The 18,771-nt window shown below is 53.3% G+C and overlaps 3 protein-coding genes across 15 annotated transcripts in view; 1 reads left to right on the plus strand and 2 right to left on the minus strand.

Annotated features, from left to right (window-relative positions):
* SMG9 (SMG9 nonsense mediated mRNA decay factor) overlaps nucleotides 1-10,574 on the plus strand; it is a 21,702-nt gene extending 11,128 nt beyond the window's left edge. For 6 of the 9 annotated variants that reach the window (XM_038528668.1, XM_038528676.1, XM_038528671.1 and 3 more), the window contains 7 exons: nucleotides 1,758-1,853; nucleotides 2,272-2,357; nucleotides 4,881-4,987; nucleotides 5,717-5,824; nucleotides 5,998-6,126; nucleotides 6,366-6,510; nucleotides 10,198-10,574. In XM_038528668.1, the coding sequence (XP_038384596.1) occupies nucleotides 1,758-1,853; nucleotides 2,272-2,357; nucleotides 4,881-4,987; nucleotides 5,717-5,824; nucleotides 5,998-6,126; nucleotides 6,366-6,510; nucleotides 10,198-10,339 (813 nt within the window). In that variant the 3' untranslated portion in view covers nucleotides 10,340-10,574. The other 3 variants (XM_038528672.1, XM_038528675.1, XM_038528673.1) reach the window with 3 other exon arrangements.
* On the minus strand, nucleotides 9,498-14,374 carry LOC612400 (interferon-inducible GTPase 5-like). 5 transcript variants are annotated; one of them, XM_038528687.1, is made up of 4 exons: nucleotides 14,248-14,374; nucleotides 12,622-12,750; nucleotides 10,897-11,541; nucleotides 9,498-10,264 (listed from the first exon to the last, which is right to left on the minus strand). In XM_038528687.1, exons 3-4 carry the CDS (start codon nucleotides 11,497-11,499, stop codon nucleotides 10,253-10,255), a joined length of 615 nt encoding a protein of 204 aa, XP_038384615.1. In that variant the 5' UTR covers nucleotides 11,500-11,541; nucleotides 12,622-12,750; nucleotides 14,248-14,374; the 3' UTR covers nucleotides 9,498-10,252. The 5 variants fall into 5 exon arrangements, with proteins under 5 accessions (XP_038384615.1, XP_038384610.1, XP_038384611.1 ...); XM_038528682.1 differs by having other exon boundaries at nucleotides 10,897-11,816; nucleotides 14,248-14,373; XM_038528683.1 differs by having other exon boundaries at nucleotides 10,897-11,816; nucleotides 12,622-12,902; nucleotides 14,248-14,319.
* A 372-nt stretch (nucleotides 14,375-14,746) lies between these two features.
* Nucleotides 14,747-17,881, minus strand: LOC476445 (interferon-inducible GTPase 5-like). The gene is made up of 2 exons (NM_001286980.1): nucleotides 17,807-17,881; nucleotides 14,747-16,280 (listed from the first exon to the last, which is right to left on the minus strand). The coding sequence occupies exon 2, from the start codon at nucleotides 16,213-16,215 to the stop codon at nucleotides 14,821-14,823; it is 1,395 nt and encodes a 464-aa protein (NP_001273909.1). The 5' UTR covers nucleotides 16,216-16,280; nucleotides 17,807-17,881; the 3' UTR covers nucleotides 14,747-14,820.
* Between the last annotated feature and the right edge of the window lie 890 nt (nucleotides 17,882-18,771).

Consider the following 18,771-nt stretch of genomic DNA (forward strand, 5'->3'; position numbering starts at 1 on the left):
GTCTTTTCTTGGCCTTTAGTCTCTTATCAAATTTTGCCACCCTCCCCTCCCATCCATTCTGTACATAGTAGCCTAAAGAATCTTCTAGCAGAGTGGTCAAATGTGTGGGCCCTGGAGTCGGTCTGTGTATGTCCAGATTCTGCCTTTAATTCTTAACAGTTGGGTGACTTGAAGCAAATTTTTTTTACCCTCCCAGACCTCAGTTTGTCTATAATTGGGGACAGTAATTGTACTCAGTTTCACAGGATCATTGCAAGGATTCAGTACAACAGTCCAGACCAAGTGCTTAGCATAAGACCTGGCACGTATTTAATGTTTGGGCCCATCACTATCATTAGAACTGACCCGTCATATATTTGGCAGTTTTCCTCGTGTTCTCCCTTGCCCTCAGGCAGAGTCCCTATTCCTTAGTGTGGCATTCAAGGCTTATAGGGCTTGCCTCCTTCAGACTCTAGTCTCCCCTTTCTGATGTAGCTCTAGCTCCACCACACACACCATAAGGCCTCACCATGATCTCTCTTCCCTCTGGGCTGTCCTCATCCTGTTCCCTTTATCTGAAACCGCCTATTTCTCATTTTTCTTTAGTGGGAAAAATATTATTGCCTACCTGCAGGGTTTTGTGAGGCTCCATTCAGGGCTTCACAAGTAAAGTCCTAATGACAGTACCTGACAAGAAGTACATACTTCGTACTCTTAGCTGGCAGTACCGTGACCACAAGAACACTGTCCCCTTGCCTTGTTGCCTGGCTAATGCCCAGAAGACTCCGCTGGGGTATTGCCTTCTCCCAGAAGTCTTCCCCTCAGAGTACCCACCAGTGCCATGTGCACCTTCCATCACAGCACTGATTTATCACAGTCTGCTTTTTGTGTACTGCTCCCACACCTGATCTACCTGGAGCTCTTCCAGGAGGAACACTGTTGATCAGGGCCTGGCCCATAGTTGGTACCCACTGAATGTTGATGGAACAAAGTTCTAGTCACCGTAGGCATTGATAGCACAGAGAGTGGAAAACCTACAAATGTGGTGTGAGATCTGTGAGCCAGGCCTATGCAGGGGCCACCGGGACCTAAAAACAAACTAAATTGCTGTGATCTGGTTCCAAGACCCACATGGAGCAGAATGGGAGCTAAAACAGGACAGAATAGAGCATGGAGTGCTGGGAGTTTTAGAAGGCCAGCAGTTGGAAAAGCCTCTTACTTAAAGAATTCCACTCACTGCACCAAGAAGTCAATAAGACTGCCAAGCCGATTTAACTCTTATGGTCTTTAAATGGAATGTTCCTTTGAGAAAAGGTGATGAACTCACCACTGATTTTTTTTTTTTTTACACCCACTGATGCAATTTTTAAATCTTCACCAGTTTTCACACTATTCATTGTTTTTTGACCAAAGTAATTATCATAGCAAAGTTTTGAAAGCATTTGAAACAACTAAGAGAAGAAAAGGCTCTTGAAGGGACATGACTCCTTCAAGTCAATATTACATTTATTAGCACTAGAAGAGTTCCCTTTGAGCATGAGGCACTTGAGAGTGGTGATTTTGTAAAAGAACTGGCAGAAGTGTACCTGCTTTGAAACATTGTTCTCTCACTTCCTCTCACTGACTAGCACTCACTTATGAGAAACCACCCATGTTTCTGACCTTATTTAGTCCCGAGAGAGGTGAGGTATTTGCCTTCAATGTGTGCAACTTAGGTGGTTGTGACCTTTAGGGTCCTGGCCACCAGTCCCTTTCCTGACACCTTCTCTTCCTTGCAGCCCATCCTGAGCCCCTCCATCTTGGACCACCTTATCAATAATGACCGCAAGCTGCCTCCAGAGTACAACCTGCCCCACACCTATGTTGAGATGCAGGTGAGGGGGCCAAACCAGTCCTTGGGGAGAGGTCTTACCCTTCCCCTCAAGATTTGTGACAGAGAGCTGGTGGGTTGACCTAGTTTCTGCTTCATGAAGAGCCTTGGGTGCCCCAAGAACTGTAGGAAAGAACAGTATTGAGAGTCCTGTCTGGCTGTGTTCCTTGGAAAAGGCATTTTCTCCCCCCTCCCCCTCCAGCCTCATTATCTGCCTGTGTAAGGTGGGGGTAATCATTCCTACTTTGCCTAACTCAGGGATGGCCATAAAGGAAGTGCTAGGATAGTCTGGGCACACAGAAGGTGCTTAGAGGCTCTGAGGCCCTTGTCCTGCTGCCCCCTCAGCTAAGTCCTGGGAACAGGGACCCCAGTCTGGGCAAAAGGGACCTTCAACTCTCTTGTCCCTTCCTGCCCATTTGCAGTCACTCCAGATTGCTGCTTTCCTCTTCACGGTCTGCCATGTGGTGATCGTTGTCCAGGACTGGTTCACAGACCTCAGTTTATACAGGTGAGGAGCAAGTGGGGAGGGGGAGCCAGGCAAGAGATGGGGACCAGAGACCCAGCCACTTGCCCACGTCTCTACGTTCCACATAGCAGCCACAGGGACCTCTTTAAAATGTGAGTTGGAGGGATCACTACCACCCAGTATACACACACTTCTAGCTCTCCACTGACTTTATGCATCACTCAGAATAAAATTCAGTCTTCCTACATACAAGATCCCCTACACGGGATAGTCCCAGTCACCTCACTGACCTTCTCTTCTACCACTTTCCCTCACTCCTTCCATTAAAGGCCTGGTGACCTCATGGCTATTTCTCATGCAGCTTATGATCTCTGCACTCTGTCCCTCCCTCAGCTGGAAAGAGAGGTCTTCCTGCAGACCTCAAACACCCTCCCTCATGTCTTTTGGACCACCTCAGGCTGTTCCTTATCTTACAATGTACCGCCCCCCTTTCTTCCCTGCCTCTTATCTGCTGTGTTTTCCTTCATTACATTTATCACTCCCTGACAAGACATCACAGATCTCTACCGTCTGTCTCCCCCAGTAGAATGTAAGCCCCAGGAGGACAGAGTCCTGAGTGCCTCACAGAGTGCCTGGCACAAGGTAGATAATACACATTTGTTGAGTGAGTAGCATAATCGGAAACTGGCTTGTCCATCTTATCCATCTCCTCCAGGCATGTGTACCATTCTGTTGGTACCCTGGCAGGTAGGCAAAGGGAAGGAGTCCTGCCCGAAGCAGCTGGAGGTTCTAGAAATGCGCCCTGGAAAGAACTGGCTCAGAACATGAGGCCAGCCGCCTTGGGCACAGAACTCAGACAAAAGGAAGGGACAGGAGCTCATGGGGAGGGGAGAGCTGAGCCAAGGGAAGCAGGTATCTCCAAAGTGAGGCAGCCCTGGGTTTGAACCCTAGCTCTTATTAGGTGAGTGTCTTCTTTTTCCTTAGCTCCTCATAGATCATTTTATGCAGATTAAATGAGTTAAAGAATTCAAAGCATTCAGCACAGTACCTGATACCTAGTAAGCAATTGATAAATGGAAGCTTAATGTTTATTTTAGGAATCCTGGGCGTGGTGGTGAACTGTGGGTCTGGCCAACAGTAAAAATGAGCTTCTGGGAGAGCCAGCTGTCATGACCAGATCTAAGGGTCTTATTTCTGAGACAGCCACCGCACCACCACCTCCACTATTGTGTATTTGAATTCATTCACATGACAAATATATTGAACATTTACAAATGCCATTTAGTGTTCTGGGTACTGGAACACAAGTGTGAAAAAAACAGACTGCCCTGTGGAGTTTACATTCTGATTGGGGCATGGACGTGGGCCAGCACATGGCACAGCCTAGCCATGGGCTTCATAGCAGGTGAACTCCTTGAAACTGTGGATGACATACAGTTTGTGTCTGTATGAGGAGAATATCTATAATGCTTAATTGGGTCCCATTATCCCCTACTTCAGATAGCAGATTTATTCTATTTACATATTTGGAAAACTTATTTTAAAATAGCATAAATTGAATAGCATAAAATAGCATAAATTGAAATTTAGGTCCACACAGAAACCTGCACATGGATGTTTATAAAGCATCTTCTGACTCTTGATTTCGGCTCAGGTTGTGATCTCTGGGTTGTAAGATCGAGCCCTGCATCAGGCTCTGTGCTGAGTGTGGGCCCCCCAACCCCTTCTGCAAGCTCACATACACATTCTGTCTCTGTCTTCTTTCTCTCTAACAAATAAAACAGCATTATTCATAATTTACAAAACTAGGAAGCAATCAAGATATCTTTTAGTAGGTAAATACATAAACTGGTACATTTAGACACTGGAATATTATATCAAACCATGAAAAGGCATGGAGGAAGTACATATTCTTAAGTGCATATTACTAACTAAAAGAAGCCAGTCTGAAAGGGCTACTGTACCATTCCGACTATATGACATTCTGGAAAAGGCAAAACTGTGGAGACAGTAAAAAGATTAGGGATTAGGAGGGGAGAGAGGAGTGAGTGGATAGAGCACAGAGGATTTTTAGGGTAGTGAAACTATTCATTGTAAAACCCCGTGGTGGATACATGATGCTTTTGCCAAAACTCATAGAATACACAACATCAAGAGGGAACCTTAAGTAAACCACAGACTTTAGGTGATAACGATGTGTCATAGGTTGGTTGGAATGTTGATGGTAGGGGACGCTATGTGTGGGGGGGTGGGCAGGGCATCTGGAAATCCCTGTACTTTCCACTCAGTTTTAGTGTGATCTTACAAATGCTTTTAAACAATGAAGTGTTTTTTTTAATAGCATAAACTCATTAAAAGGCACGTACAGTTGGCATGGGTCCACAGATTGGTGTCTGAGAGAGTTGTCTCTGAATTCCCTAAAATTATGTGAGAAATAGATATAGATGCAGCATTTATCTGAGTGTGGTTGTCGCTTTCATCAGACCCACAAAAGGAGCCCTGACCCTAGGCTGTGAGGTAGGGGGAGCCAGTGCCAGAGCACCAACCCTTGGCCCCAAACCCCAGGTTCCTCCAGACAGCAGAGATGGTGAAGCCCTCCACCCCGTCCCCCAGCCATGAGTCCAGCAGCTCCTCAGGCTCCGATGAAGGCACGGAGTACTACCCCCACCTGGGTGAGAGACTTTCTGGGGGCTGGAGGGGTGGGCAGGGGAAGAATGAGGGGTGAAAACCAGGGGCACAGGGGAGGTGGAGAGCTGGGAGGAAGAAAGAGCAAATAGCTGCTCCTTCCTCAAAGGTTCCCACATGGCCACCAAGGGCATGTACAAGGGTCTGGGTCTGGCTTCTTGATCAGAATGAGCACTTTTTGCAGACAGGACCCACATGTGCCCAATTTTCTAGCCCTGGTGTCTCCACAGATTTCCAGAGTGAGTGTGGATTTAACCCAAGTGGCCCCAGGTGCCCTGTTCTTTCCCTCTTTCAGCTGCACACATGCCAATCCTTTGCCAGTTCTGTCCTTGCTCAGCTATGCTCTACCTATGTCCTGTTTTCAACAAAGATCTGTCTAGTTCACTTAATGCTACCCTAGGTGGGGTCTCTTCTATTTCCTGTCTCCCAGGCCCTTGGGGGCCTTCCTGTCATACTCCTGATCCTGTGGCTATCATCCTCTTCTGTCTTTTCCATCCAGACTGGGGACTCTGGGGGGGTGGAAGCCAGTTGTGACTCCTATCTAGGTCCCCAGCATCACCCCGTGCAGGGCCTGGTGCTAAAGCAAAGTGACATGTCATGTAAATATTTACAAGTGCTCTGAACCCAGGGGTGATGGCCGATCTTTGGCATGAGAAGGGAAGTCCACATAGCCAAATCCCAGCGGCCTCACGGGACCACATCTCTCCACCCCTCAGTCTTCCTGCAGAACAAAGCTCGCCGAGAGGACTTCTGTCCTCGAAAGCTGCGACAGATGCACCTGATGATTGACCAGCTCATGGCTCACTCCCACTTGCGTTACAAGGGTGAGGGTCCCTGAACCACCCCCCAAACTGGCCAACAGTCTCTCGATTCCTGATCTGGTCCCCTGGCCCTGATGTCTACACTGGCCTCCTGACCCAAGTTAGACAATCATCAGACCTGTGCCTCCCCTGCCCCTCAGCATAGGACCCGCAGGCTGATGGGTTCTCTCCTCCAGGTACTCTGTCCATGTTACAGTGTAATGTCTTCCCCGGGCTCCCACCGGACTTCCTGGACTCTGAGGTCAACTTGTTCCTTGTGCCCTTCATGGACAGCGAGGCAGAGAGTGAAAACCCACCAAGAGCAGGTATGGTTCTTCCTCAGGGGAGTCTGGTCTGGGACGATAGAGACCCACACTGGTCCCTAAGGTGCTTGGACCCTTTCTTAGGAGCATGTTTTCAAGTTGTGGAAGTACGGGAAGAGCTGGGCTGGGTCTGAATGTAGAGGTACTCCTGGTATTTCAGCCCAGGATTCTAGATGGCTAGGAGAAGGGAAAGGCCCTCCCTGCCAGGCTGACCTCCTTATCCCCCAACCTTAACTGTCCAGGACCCGGTTCCAGCCCTCTCTTCTCCCTGCTCCCTGGGTACCGCGGCCACCCCAGTTTCCAGTCCTTGGTGAGCAAGCTCCGGAGTCAAGTGATGTCAATGGCCCGGCCACAGCTGTCACACACGATCCTCACGGAGAAGAACTGGTAAGAGCTCTTGGCAGAGGGGTCAGTGTGAGGGCCCCACCCTGGTGCAGACAAGAGGAAGTTCTCAGTGGTCTCGCCACATCTCTATTTCCTTTTCTGAAACGGTGGTAATTGCTTCCATGCCAGGCATTGTGCTGTTTCATGTGATCTTGAGTCCTCCCCAGTAGCCAGTGGGGTTTAAGTCCTGTTACCAGTTTTACTAGTGGGGAAATCTAGACTAAGAGAAAGGAAATGTCATGTAGCACCATCACACACCTGTGGCTAGGTGTCATTTGATGGTGAGTAGTAGGACCAGTGAGCCCAGTCAAGCTCGAGGAGGGTTTATTCTGAGGCCCTGAGTGTAAGCCTTGAGGCCCTGGAATGCCCCCACAGCAGCTGCATTCTCCAGCTCTCTCTGGATGGCACAGCTTCACTGTCCCCCTCCACCTTCCCTCCTTCGCTGGCCACTGGCTTTCTCCGCCCTGCTGTCACAGAGCCCTGAACCTCCCCAGCCCCAACATCACATGACTCTCTGTGTCCGGAGCCCACAACACATCTGCCAGATCCAGGTCTGTACCATCTAATTTCTAGAAGACACAAATTTGAGAGGGAAATAGCTTCACCTGGTGCAGCCTTTAGCGTGGCTCCCCTGGGCCTGCAGTCAGCTGTGGCAGAAAGGGCTGGGAGCTCTCTTCCTTTCACTGTCTACAGCAGAGGCCAAGGCAGGCAAGGGTCATTACAAGACCCTGCAGGGAGAGAGAGGGAGAACCCCAATCCACAAAGGCCAACACCGAGTATGGAAAGAAGTTTGGTCTCAGAGTTGGGGCTTTGAGGCCTTTGTCCCAGACCAGGCACCCTCAGCTTTGCTCACCCTGGGTGAGGTCTGAGAACCTAGGCCTCTCCCGTCAGCATGGCCATCTTCCCTGCTTCTTGACCAAGGAAGCTCTTGTCTCAGGTCATATGGCTCGTACACAGGACCTGTTTTCCCTCCTGGCCAGGGTCAGCATGAGGCTGGTGGGCCACAGCCAGGCAACTGACTGTGGACCTCCTCCCACAGGTTCCACTATGCTGCCCGGATCTGGGATGGCGTGAAAAAGTCCTCTGCCCTGGCAGAGTACAGCCGCCTGCTGGCCTGAGGCCGAGGGAAGGAACGTCATGCAGAGAACCCCCTTCTGGGTCCCCATGAATGGTTAGGGAGCATCACGTGTCCTACTCCCGTGCTGGGGTGGAGCGTGGCAGCAGGCCTGATGGATGAGGGACCGCGACGTTCTCGCCCAGAGACATGAGGTGTCCAGGGCCAGGCCCCTCACCCTCAATGGAGTATTGTTCCGGGGGCAACTTTGAAATCCCACCCCCACCCTGGGGTAGGGTGGCCCATCCTCAGTTCCCCACAGGGACAGGCAGTGGGAGTCGTCTGGATGGTCACCAGGAATCCCAGGTTCCATCTCGACCTCCCTCTGCAGGGACAGGAGCAACAGGTCCCTCCTCCCTGACTCTAAGCCTGATCCTGTAAGGTGCGGCAGGGTCTGGGGAGCTCTTTGTTGGGGCAGATCTGGTGGTTTGAATAAAAACAGTCATGCAAGCCTGTTCTGGTGCTTTTCTTCTGCTCTCCCCAGCATGTTATCCTAGGGAGCAGGGCACATTTGGGACACAGCCACTGTAGGTCATAGAGCTGTCAGGAGCAGATGAAGACAGTCTCTGCTAAGGAGGAAGCCCCTAGAAGGGAGTATTCTGTTTCTGGGGTGACATTAAGCCTCCCATCTCTGTGCTACTGATAGGAAAACACAGTCCCTTCCTTTGGCTAAATGCAGTTACTACCCTCGTGTCCTCTGCTTTCAGCTGAAGACAGTTTCTGCCTTCGGTGAAATGCCTAGCTAAATACAACGCCTAATTCAATACATGGTTAAAAAGAGCGTACCCTAGTTCAATATAGTCCTTCCCCTGATTGAAACAGCTTCTGCCCTTATGCAGGTATTCATATGTTACCCTTACGTACAGTGCCTACTGTTGGTTAAATATGTTGGCTTCCTTCCCCCCATAGACCTCATCAGTTCTTGCTTAAAAGTAGTCTCTACCCTTAAATCCAGAACCTACTCTCAAATACACCATACACTTCAGTATGGGACCTACCTTCATCTCAGTTTAAATACGCTACATCTTAGCTTAACGTTTCCCAAAGTGTGTCTCCAAATGAATCTGGCCACCCCACCCATCATCCCCAGCTAGTCCTGACTTTCCAATCCTGCCACTCCACCCTTTGCTAACGCAGTTGGTTCCTGTCACCAGCCGAGTCTGTCCGCCTACCACCCCGTTCCCCCTTGGTCTCCCTGCCTTCCTCCTGCCCTGGGGCATATGCTACAGCCCTCTCGCATCCTTGTCATGGGAATCCTGGGTGTGATGAAGAAAACACTCAGCCCAGGAGTTGGATCTGCACGATCTCTAAAAAAGGAAAGGGGTGAGGTTTGGGAGGCAGGAGACCCAGGGCAGGCTCTGGCCCTACCATTTGCTGGCTGAGAAGACCTCAGGCAAGAACCTCCCCTAATGATCCTCAAGGCCCTTCAGAGCTGTGACATTCAGTGCCTTCTTAGGGAAATGCTTCTGCACCTTTTGCCCCCTGCACACCTTCTAAAGTGCCCTTTCTAGGGGCACCTGGGTGGCTCAGTGGTTGAGTGTCTGCCTTCAGCTCGGGTCGTGATCCTAGAGTCCTGGGATCAGGTCCCATATTAGGCTCCCCTCAGGGAGCCTGCTTCTCCTTCTGCCTGTGTCTCTGCCTCTCTCTCATGAGTAAATAAATCTTTTAAAAAATAGAGTGCCTTCTCTAGCTAGACAACTGAGTTCCTCTCCTTACCTTGTTGAAATTCACCTGCCCCATGCCCCATCCCATCCCTCCCCATCCCTGGGGAACTGCTGGTTGATGTGAGGGTTCAGAGCAGGAAAGGTGGGGCAGTGGCCAGCAAGGGCATAGATCCAGGACCCAAAAGCACAGAGACAGCACACGGGGCTCAGTCCAGGAGAGTTAGAGCTTGCATTTCTTTCCATCCCCCAACACCACACAGCCTGGGGACAGATAGAACCTATAGCCTCCCAGCCCTTCACTACCACTTCCAGCTGGCCTAGGGTCAGGGCTGGGATTGTTGATTGGATTTATCTGGGATCTTGTGGTTGGGCTTGTCGAGGAAGGCCTAAGTCAGCACTTTCTGGGCATCCTTGATCACCTTATCCAGAGACGTGCGGAGCATCTGGTAGATGGTAGCAAAGGAGATGCCACAGGTGACCAAGGTGCCTAGGACAGGCACGTTGAGGAGCTCCTGTGTGAATGCAGAGGCATCCCTGGAGGCCTGGCCCAGTAGTTCGACCACTAGTGCCTCAGTGACTTTGGTCTTCAGGCCCTGTACTGCCTCCAGGATCTTGTGCCAGGGCTGGCCTGTCTGCTCCGCCAGCATTATGAGGGAGTCCTTGTCTAAGCCGAAGCTGTGGCAGTAGCCTTCCAGGGAGTTGATGAGCATGCACAGGTCACACACCACATCCTGCACAACTGGCACAGGGCTTGGGTTGACACCGCAGGCCACAGTGGTCACCAGCCAGAGGTGCTGCTGTAGCGAGGCTGCCTTCTGCTCTAGGATGGGCTTCGAGATGTTGGGCATGGCCAGCAGAAACGCATGCCGCTTATGGCTGTTTATGGAGTTCCTTCACCATCAACTCCTCCAGCAGGTCGAAATTGTACTTGCCCAGCTCAAACATGGAAAGCCGGAAGACGGGGCCTTCACGCCCCCCACTGCAGGAGACAAGAGCACCACTGGGTTTTGGCACCGAAGCAGGCCACCGTGTTCTGACAGCTGCTGAGGCATGAGCATTTGCCAGGACGGCACAGCACGACATTGCTCTAGAGTGTTGGCCCTGGAACTGGGCGCCTGAGTTCAGATCCCAGCCTTGCTACCTACCACCTGTGTGGACTTGGGCAAGTTACCAAATCAAATAAGGGGATCATTGTACCTACCTCCTAGGGATACTGTGGTAGTGAAGCGAGTGTGTGAAAATGGTGCCTCTGGTAATCCCTTAATAAATGTTAGCTGCCCTCAGCCACAGCTGCCAGCATCCCGTAGGCATGTGGCATTTGCACTGCTCTAACTTGGCAAATACACAAGCCAGCACATGTCCCATTTCCTTATGCAGGTAATGGGTCTCTGTCACCTGTGACCGAGCAGTGCCAAGTCTCAGGAAATGAATGGCAGCTGTGAGCATTATTTCACTGCGGGGCTGAGTTCAGTCACGCAGTGTGACCTTGGACGACCCCTTCCCCACTGTGGGCCTCAGCTGGAAGAGGAAGGGGAAGGGGCGGGCCATCCCTCCAGAATCCACCACCCCCAATGCTCCCACCCGCTTCCACCGGCCAGAGCCTAAGCTCACCTTCCAGCCGTTGCCAACAGTCCTCCCGGGTCTGGCTGAGTGCTCTTTCCTCTGAAAAGGTGCTGGGGCGCCGGCTGCATGAGGCCGCATGTCCACGTCCACCTTGGAGCGGATGAAGTAGAAGCGCTTGCCCTGCTGCAGGATCTCACAGGCTAGCTGGGTATGGTGGGCAGTGAAGCTCTCCAAGGTGATGAGGAGGAGGAAGTCATAACGGTCCAGCAGCACCTGCTGGAGGTATTTTTTGGCTTGGAAGGTGGGCGTGTCAATGCCCAGCAGGTCCCAGATGACAACGTTGGGGTACTTAGGGTGTGCATATGGTGTGGGGTCCACCGACATTTCCACCACGCCCGTGTAGGCTGATCTGGGGTCCTCGTCTCCCAGCCCCCTGATGGCATTGACAAAGGTCGACTTGCCTGAGCCTGTGCCCCCAGTAATGCCAGTGTCCAGCCTGGCGTTCTCCGGCAAGTGAAGTGTGGCCTGCAGCTTGGTGGCTACTGTTGGCAGGTCCCCCACCTCAAAGGCTCCCTTCAGAGCACTGGTGTCCCTCCATAGCTCCAGTATCTTGGACCAGGTGAAGTTTGACTGGAAAACTCTGCTCGCCATGGGCTACCTGAGGTACAGGCTTCTGTCTTCAGGATGGATGACCTTCAACAGGACGGGTAAGAGTATTTTCCCTCTCTCTACATCCCTCATCATGTCTCAGGTATTTGAGGCATCACCAGCAATCGTACTGAGAGTGCAACCATATGCCAGGCCTGGTGCTAAATACTTTAGTTCAGTTCACATTTATTCATCACTGCCAGGTTCTCCTCCTGGAGTAGCTCATAAAATCCTCATAACAGCCGGAAGAGGAGATTCCCTTACTATCTGCGTTTGGCGCTAGGAGGAAAAATCATTTGCCGAAGGCCTCCAGCTAGTGCCTGGAATATTGGGAATAGAAATTGGGTCTTGTGATCCTAGAGTTCAAATTTTTTTAAGATTTTTAAAAAATTTTTAGTTTTTTTAAGTACTCTCTACATCCAACATAGGGCTGGAACTCACAACTCTGAGATCAAGAGTCGCAGGCTCCATGAACCAAGCCAGCCAGGGGCCCCTAGAATTAAAATTCCTAAATAACTTTTTGTGGCATTTCCCATGCACCAGGCACTGTGATCAACAATGTAGGGCAGTAATTAAGAGCTAGAACCATCATCATCGCTGAAGGCAGTTTATACTTGTTTACTCAGGGCCAGCCACTGTTCTAACCTCATGCATAATTTCATTAAGTCCCCATTGTACAGAATAGGAAACCAAGGCTCAGGGAGTAAGCCTCACTAAATGTCTTCTAGTCTGCACCAGAGCCAGGACATGGGCCAGCTCCCTCTGATCCTTTTGCCAGACAACCTCCCCATACCATCTTTGTACCATTGATCACCCGCTGTGTGCCAGGACCTCTCTGGGTGCTACAGTTCCAACACCAGCAAGAGACTCGATGGAATAGGCCTGGTGCATCTGTGAAGACACTGCCCCCCACGACTGCTGGTTTCAGGGACCCACATCTGCTCAGGACCCACAGTGCACACTTCCATGAGCCCCGCCCTGCTCTGAGCCTCCGAGTCCTCCTTGGTGTGATGGACTAGGGTACCAGCACGACTCCAACTAGTCCCAGCCATACCAGGGACATGGGTGACATTGCGAGGGTCATGTCCCCTCTGCAGCCTTTAGTTCCCCCTTCTGCTTCCTCACCTGTGAAATGGAGAGATGACTCCCCAAGTTACTCCAGCTCTGTTTTCAGAAGACTCAGGGTCTTATTGTTGACAAGGTTCAAAGGCCAGCTTGAAGTGGTCTTGGAGCATCAGACTGAGCTTGATCTTTCTGTGTGGGTTGCCATGGAAGGGTTTTCAACAGGGAAGGGAGAGGTGCACAGTGGGCATTGAGCCCTCAGTGGACTTTGGGGAATAACACCAGAGCCTGGGAGATGAGGCAAGGAGCAGGGGCAGGAGCTGCTGGAGAGGGTGAGGCCTGCCCTAGAAGAGGGGCCGAGTGGGTGAAGATGGGGGATGAGGAAGGGACAGATGGAGGCAGAAAGGACAGGACAGGGCAATCAGTGGATCTTAACCTTAGGCGCAGTGTAGGGAGAGTATTGCTATTCATGCCTGACCTTCCCATCCCAGCCCCTCGGGGCCCACGAGTCCTGTGTTTAAGACAATGTCTGAGGGTTCACAGGGGTAGGGATGTGAGCTGTTTTTTGAGAAAAGATTTGGAGTGGACCATCTGTCCTCATATCTGGGGGTCTGGGATTTCCCTACCCTTATTCCCCACCAGCTCTTTGGTGCAAAAAGATCCAAAAGCAGTCCCGGCAGATCCAATGGGAAGGCCTTCCAGGAAGAGAAGAATCCCTTTGCAAAGCACAGAGCTCTTCAGCAAAGAGAACTGGCAGCCCCTGTAAATGGCCAGGTGAAAGCAGCCCTTCTTAGTCTGGAACTGGTTCACAGGTTCAAGGTAATTTGAGGCCTTCAAATGAGGCTAGAACCATCACCAGATCTGGGAATCTCTGTAGGCAGTATGTGTGAGCAACTAGGGGTGAGGCCACCTCCCCTGCACTGGAGTCCCTGCTTTACCACCAGCCTTGTACACAGCCTCCAGAGCCTTCCTGTGAACTCACCTTTCTCCGCACCTAAATCTGACCCTTCCCTGACCTTATCCAAGCCCACAGAAGCCCTAGGGGCAGCCTGTCCTGTCCAAAGCCCCTACTCAGGTACTTTTTTCAACTTTTAGACATATGTGACCCTTGACTTGGCATGTGAGGTCAGGCTTTGGTGGGTATGAGGATGTCAGGTTCACTTGTGCATTCCCACCGAAGAGCCAAGGACAGAGCAATAGGGAGTACCCCGGGATTCAGTTTTGCAGGGACGCCTGGGCAGATGCAGATCCCCTCACCCCGTGTTGTTCACGCCCATCAATACCTACAGCCACATGGAACTTTCAGGAATCCCCCTGCCATCACCATCTCTCAGCCCCATGCCTTTAGCACAACCCCACCATTCCTGCACCCACAGGCCATGCAGAGACAGCAGGTAACCCCAGTCAGCAGACTGCTTACAACCTCTGACCCACAGCATCAAAATCCAGGACACTTACCAACACTCCTCCCAATCACAGGCACACCAGAAATCTCATTACCACACACCTTCCCACACACACACCTGCAAGCTCTCCAAAACAACTTGTTCGAGGTGGCAGGATTCACCCCCTGACCCTCTCTCCTTTGATGCAGAGAGAAAGAGCCCACCAGCCCTCTTGCCACCCCATTCTCCATACAGAGACCAGCCCAAGGCCATGGGGCCTCCCCCCCCTGCCACCCACACTGACCATCACTCCCTGCAGCAGCGGGGCTGGTCCGGGATGACCAACACTCACTGTGGCAGGGGGGCTGGCCCCCCACCCTGTTTAACCAGGTTGCTAGGCACCATTGTGCCAGTCCTGGGCACTGATTGGCTGCCCCTCCCTTTCTAGAGGAAGTCTTTGAGACCCTGGGCTTCTCAGAAACAGACAGATGGCGGCATAGCCAGCCCTGAACTGCACCAAGTTACCCGCACGGGTTGACAGTGGGATCCTATCTTGGATCCGGGCCTGGCTATCCTAATGCCCCCCAAATCTCCCTTGACTACCAGGGGACCAGGGAGAGAGATTCCCACCAAGGGGCCCTTGGTGCACCATCCATACCTCGAAGCTCTCCCCGCCCAGATCAAGTCCCATCGGGGTTCAGTGTGTCCCGTCTTCAGCCCCTCCACACCTCCCCACCACACGCCCCCCCAAAACCCCACCAAGACAGCAAGCTCTGGTGCCCTCAGCATGCAGCACACATTTTCAATACACTGGCTTGGTTTAGTTGGTTTTGCTAAGGCTCGGTTTGTGGGTGAGGCAGGGGGTGGGGCTGCACGGTCACTTCTCTTCTGACAAGTCACGCTTCTTCCAGCTGTCGAGAATATACTTGAGGAGGAGGCCAAGCTTCCGGCGAGCCGAGAGCGGTGCTTCCTCACAGCCTCCCTCCCCAGATCCCCGCTTTTCCACACCATTGTCACCGGCTGCCTCCAGGCTGACCTCAGACTGGGGCTCGTCCTCCTCCAGGGCCTTGATGCGGACCCGCTGGGCGTCTTCGGCCATTTCATTGAGGCAGCCCTGGAGCATGGTATAGACGGTGCCAAAGCTGATGCCCCCGGCCACCAGCGTGCCAAACACAGGGATCCCCTTCTCAAAGGCACGGGCCACCCGCATGGCACCGTCAGATGACTGTGAGTAGAGCCGCAGGACGGTTTCCGGCGAGACCTCGTTGGCCAGCGGGGATCGGATGACGGAGCGCAGGTCACCTGCCTGCTTGCCCACCTGCTCAGCCAGCTTGGCCAGCGAGTCGTCATCCAGGCCGAAGCTGCGGTGGTAGCCACGCAGCGAGCGGATGAGCAGAGCGTCGTCGTAGGCGGCCGCCAGCCCTGGCACGGGCAGGGCCTGGATGACGCCTGACACCAGGGCTGTCTTGAGCACTTGCTCCTGGAGCATGTCCTTCTTCTTCTGCAGGGCCTCCAGCGAGATATCGGGCAGCGAAAGCAGGCCAGCGTGGCGCCGGTGGGCAGGCAGGTCGTGCTCCCAGGTGGACATGAGCAGCGGAAAGTCGTAGCGGGCCGGCGAGAGGTTGGACACGAGGAAGATGCGCGGGTCGGTCATGCCGGCCACCCGCAGCCGCTCGGCGCAGTGGTCACGGATCTCCTGCAGGACGGCCGCCTCACTGAAGCCCGAGGGCCGCTGGGTACGGGTGGCCGCCAGGTCCTCGTCCACCTTGGTGCGCACAAAGTAGAACTTCTTGCCCTGGCGCAGGATCTCCGAGGCCAGGCGGGTCTCCACAGCCCCGCAGCGGCGGGGAGAGACCAGCAGGAAGAAGTCATAGCGGCCGAAGTCCACCTGCTTCAGGTACTTGTCAGCTGGGCAGCCCGGAGAGCCAGCCCCCGGCAGGTCCCACAGGGTCACGTCTGGAAACTGTGGGTGCGGGTAGGGCGAGGGCTGCATTGTGGTCTCCACGACGCCGGTGAGGGCCGCGCCGGGGTCCTCGGCCCCCACACCCCGGAGGGCGTTGATGAGGGAGGACTTGCCAGCGCCCGACTCGCCTGTGACGCCCACCTCCAGGCGGATGCTCTGGGAGGAGGCCAGCAGCTCCCGGAGGCGGGAGGCCGCCTGGGGGATGTCGCCCGACTCAAAGGCGCTGCGCAGGGCCTCCAGCTCTTCCTTGGCCATGAGGATGGTGGTCTCCTCCTCCCCGGGCACTGCTCGCAACTTCGAAGTAGCCATGGTGACCAACGGTTCAGAGGGCGCAGGGTTTGGGGGAGAGTCACAGGACGCGTGGTCCTCAGCGTCTGCGGGGGCACAAGGGAGCCGTTCACTTCTTCTGGGCCTTGGCACAGGGTAGGAAGAGAGAGAGACACCAAGGATATAAGGGAAGTCTGTCCGGCACCTCACAGCCCAGTCCTTCTTAAAACAACCTGGGTACATCTTGACACAAGGAAGGGGGCTCTAGAGTCCCACACGCCCAGGCTCCCATCCCATCCTTGCCACTGACTTGCTGTGTGACCTGGGGGCAGAATGAAGTACCTCTCTGAGCCTGTTGCTCTGCGTAAAGGGCATGGTGACTGGCCTGCCTCCTGAGGTGCTCAGGAGTCCTCAGGGTAACAGTTTGATGGCAGCTTGTGACAGGGCCCCAGGCTCAAAAGGCTCAGCTCTTGGCTTAATGCTCTCCTGACACTGACTGAAATTCTTAATGATATTTGAACCAGGGCCCCTGTGTTTTCATTTTGTACCAGGTTCCACAAATTTTGTACCCAGCCCTGCAAAGCAAAGGGCTTAAGCCCCGCACCAGGACCCAGGCAGAGTACGCTGTATCCTGCTGCTGCTGTTGGGAGCAGCGGGAAGGGGTAATGAAAAGGACCCACACCCTGGAGCCAATCCTAGAGTTAAATCCGGCTCCCCTACATACACACTGAGTGACCTGGGGCAAGTGACTTGAAATTCTCTGCCTTGTTCCTCTCATCTGTAAGATGAGGCCAGTAGCTATGATAATAGCAAACCACCTCCAGTTGTTGAGAACTAAGTGAGTTGATACAGATAAAGCATTTGGAATAGTGCCTGGCCCACGGCAGGTGGTCTGTGTTATCTTATCCCTGTTAATATTCCTAGCTGTGTGACTTCAAGCAATCCCCTGCAGTCTCTGAGTGCGCCACAGGCAAGCAAGACCTGTGATGATTGTGAGCCCACCTATCTATACCCTAGGCCAGTATTCTGGGGCTCAGCTGGTGGAAGAAGCCTGGCATGAGGGGATGCCCAGACACTGGGAGTCCTCATTAAACACCCAGATCTGCCCTAGTTGCTAAACTCAGCTCATGCTAGGGATCACTGTCCCCATCAGACAGGAGGGACTGAGACTCAGACTACACAAGTGATGTCCCTGCACAGAGGCCCAGCCAGGACTCAAACTCAGGTCCCCGGGCTCCCTCATCCCTCTGAAGAGCTGCCCTCTCTTTAGCTACATATATTTGCCTCCCTGCTTGTCTTCTCCCTCCTTGTCTGGGCTGTCCTCGTTCACCCCCCACAGAAATGTGTCCTCATTACATTATTCCCACCAGGTCTGTTCCCCCAACCTAGGTGGAGGCATTTCTCCCATGCTATGCCCACTCTCCCTACACCCTGTCCCCCTAAGCCATGTAAGGATATGGCCCAAGGATCGGAGAACAGGTGCTAGATAGAGCAGGTCCCAGCAGCCAGGGCCAGACAGGTCAGTGGGCCCTGGGGTGGGATTAGGGCTGAGGGAGCTAGGATTGGCCCTGGAAGTCCCTACCTCCCTTCACCCACAAGCCCATCCAGACAGCTCTGCCCTCAGGGGACTTACCTGCCCTGCAGGCTCTCCCTCTCCCCTCACACTTTCCCCGCTGGTGGGGTCTCCTCCCTTAGCCCAAGGTCAGACCCGTTGCTAGGACCCATTATAATAGCAAGCAGCAGCTTATTGGTCAGCCAACCCTAATGCAATAATGTGACAGTGATGTCAGGGGGCGGGGTCCCATGGCAGGGCAGGGACCCCATCCCCCAGCTGCTGCTGCCCCCCCCCCCCCCGCCCTTGCTTGGTCACACTGGTCCCTCCGTCCCCCACAAGGGACTCAGAGAGATCTTTGTAACACCAAGAAGTTCACAACCTATCTGTGGTCTCCATCACCTGCAGGACAAAGTCCCAGCTCCTCAGCTGGCATCCAAGGGCCTGACGCTGCTCACCACCCACCCTCTAATTCTCCTCCTTCTAGGGGACTATTTCCCAAACAACTCATTCATGTTCCCTTTAGGGCACCATCTACTCACCTACCACCCCGAGGTATCCCATGCGTGCTCTGAGGGTGCCAGTTTGGCTTCACCAGCGCTACCAGCTGGGGAGAGGCCAGGTGTGAAACCACCCCCACAGTCACTGCCACCATGCCTTAGCCAGGACTGGCACCCATGCAGCACAGCCCAGTGCCAGCACCACACCCCAATTCAGTATCTGGTATCTAGGCTCCCAGGTTCTGGCCTCTCCCTCCCCAGAGCTTTCACGTCCTCTCCTGCCCACTCTAGGGTGACAGCTTGGTCCCCTCTGTCCCTCTCCCGCCTCTGCCGCCTTACGACCACTGCAGGTGCCAGCACTGGGACAAATTGGGAGGCAATCTGAATGAGAAGAGAGCCTGAGGTGGGGTGGGGAAAGAAATACTCCAAGAAGACAGCAGAGGAAGAGTCCCGCCGGAAGACAGGGTGGACAAGAAACCACCTCAGAAGGACGCCTGGGTGGCTCAGTGGTTGAGCATCTGCCTTTGGCTCATGATCCTGGGGTCC

This window comes from Canis lupus, chromosome 1, assembly GCF_011100685.1.
Source record: "Canis lupus familiaris isolate Mischka breed German Shepherd chromosome 1, alternate assembly UU_Cfam_GSD_1.0, whole genome shotgun sequence".
In the NCBI taxonomy this organism is placed as follows: Eukaryota; Metazoa; Chordata; class Mammalia; order Carnivora; family Canidae; genus Canis; species Canis lupus.

Coding starts and splice junctions, on each gene's coding strand:
- LOC612400 (XM_038528687.1), bottom strand. CDS start 11,499: ATGGCGAGCAGAGTTTTCCAGTCAAACTTCACCTGGTCCAAGATACTG.
- LOC476445 (NM_001286980.1), bottom strand. CDS start 16,215: ATGGCTACTTCGAAGTTGCGAGCAGTGCCCGGGGAGGAGGAGACCACC.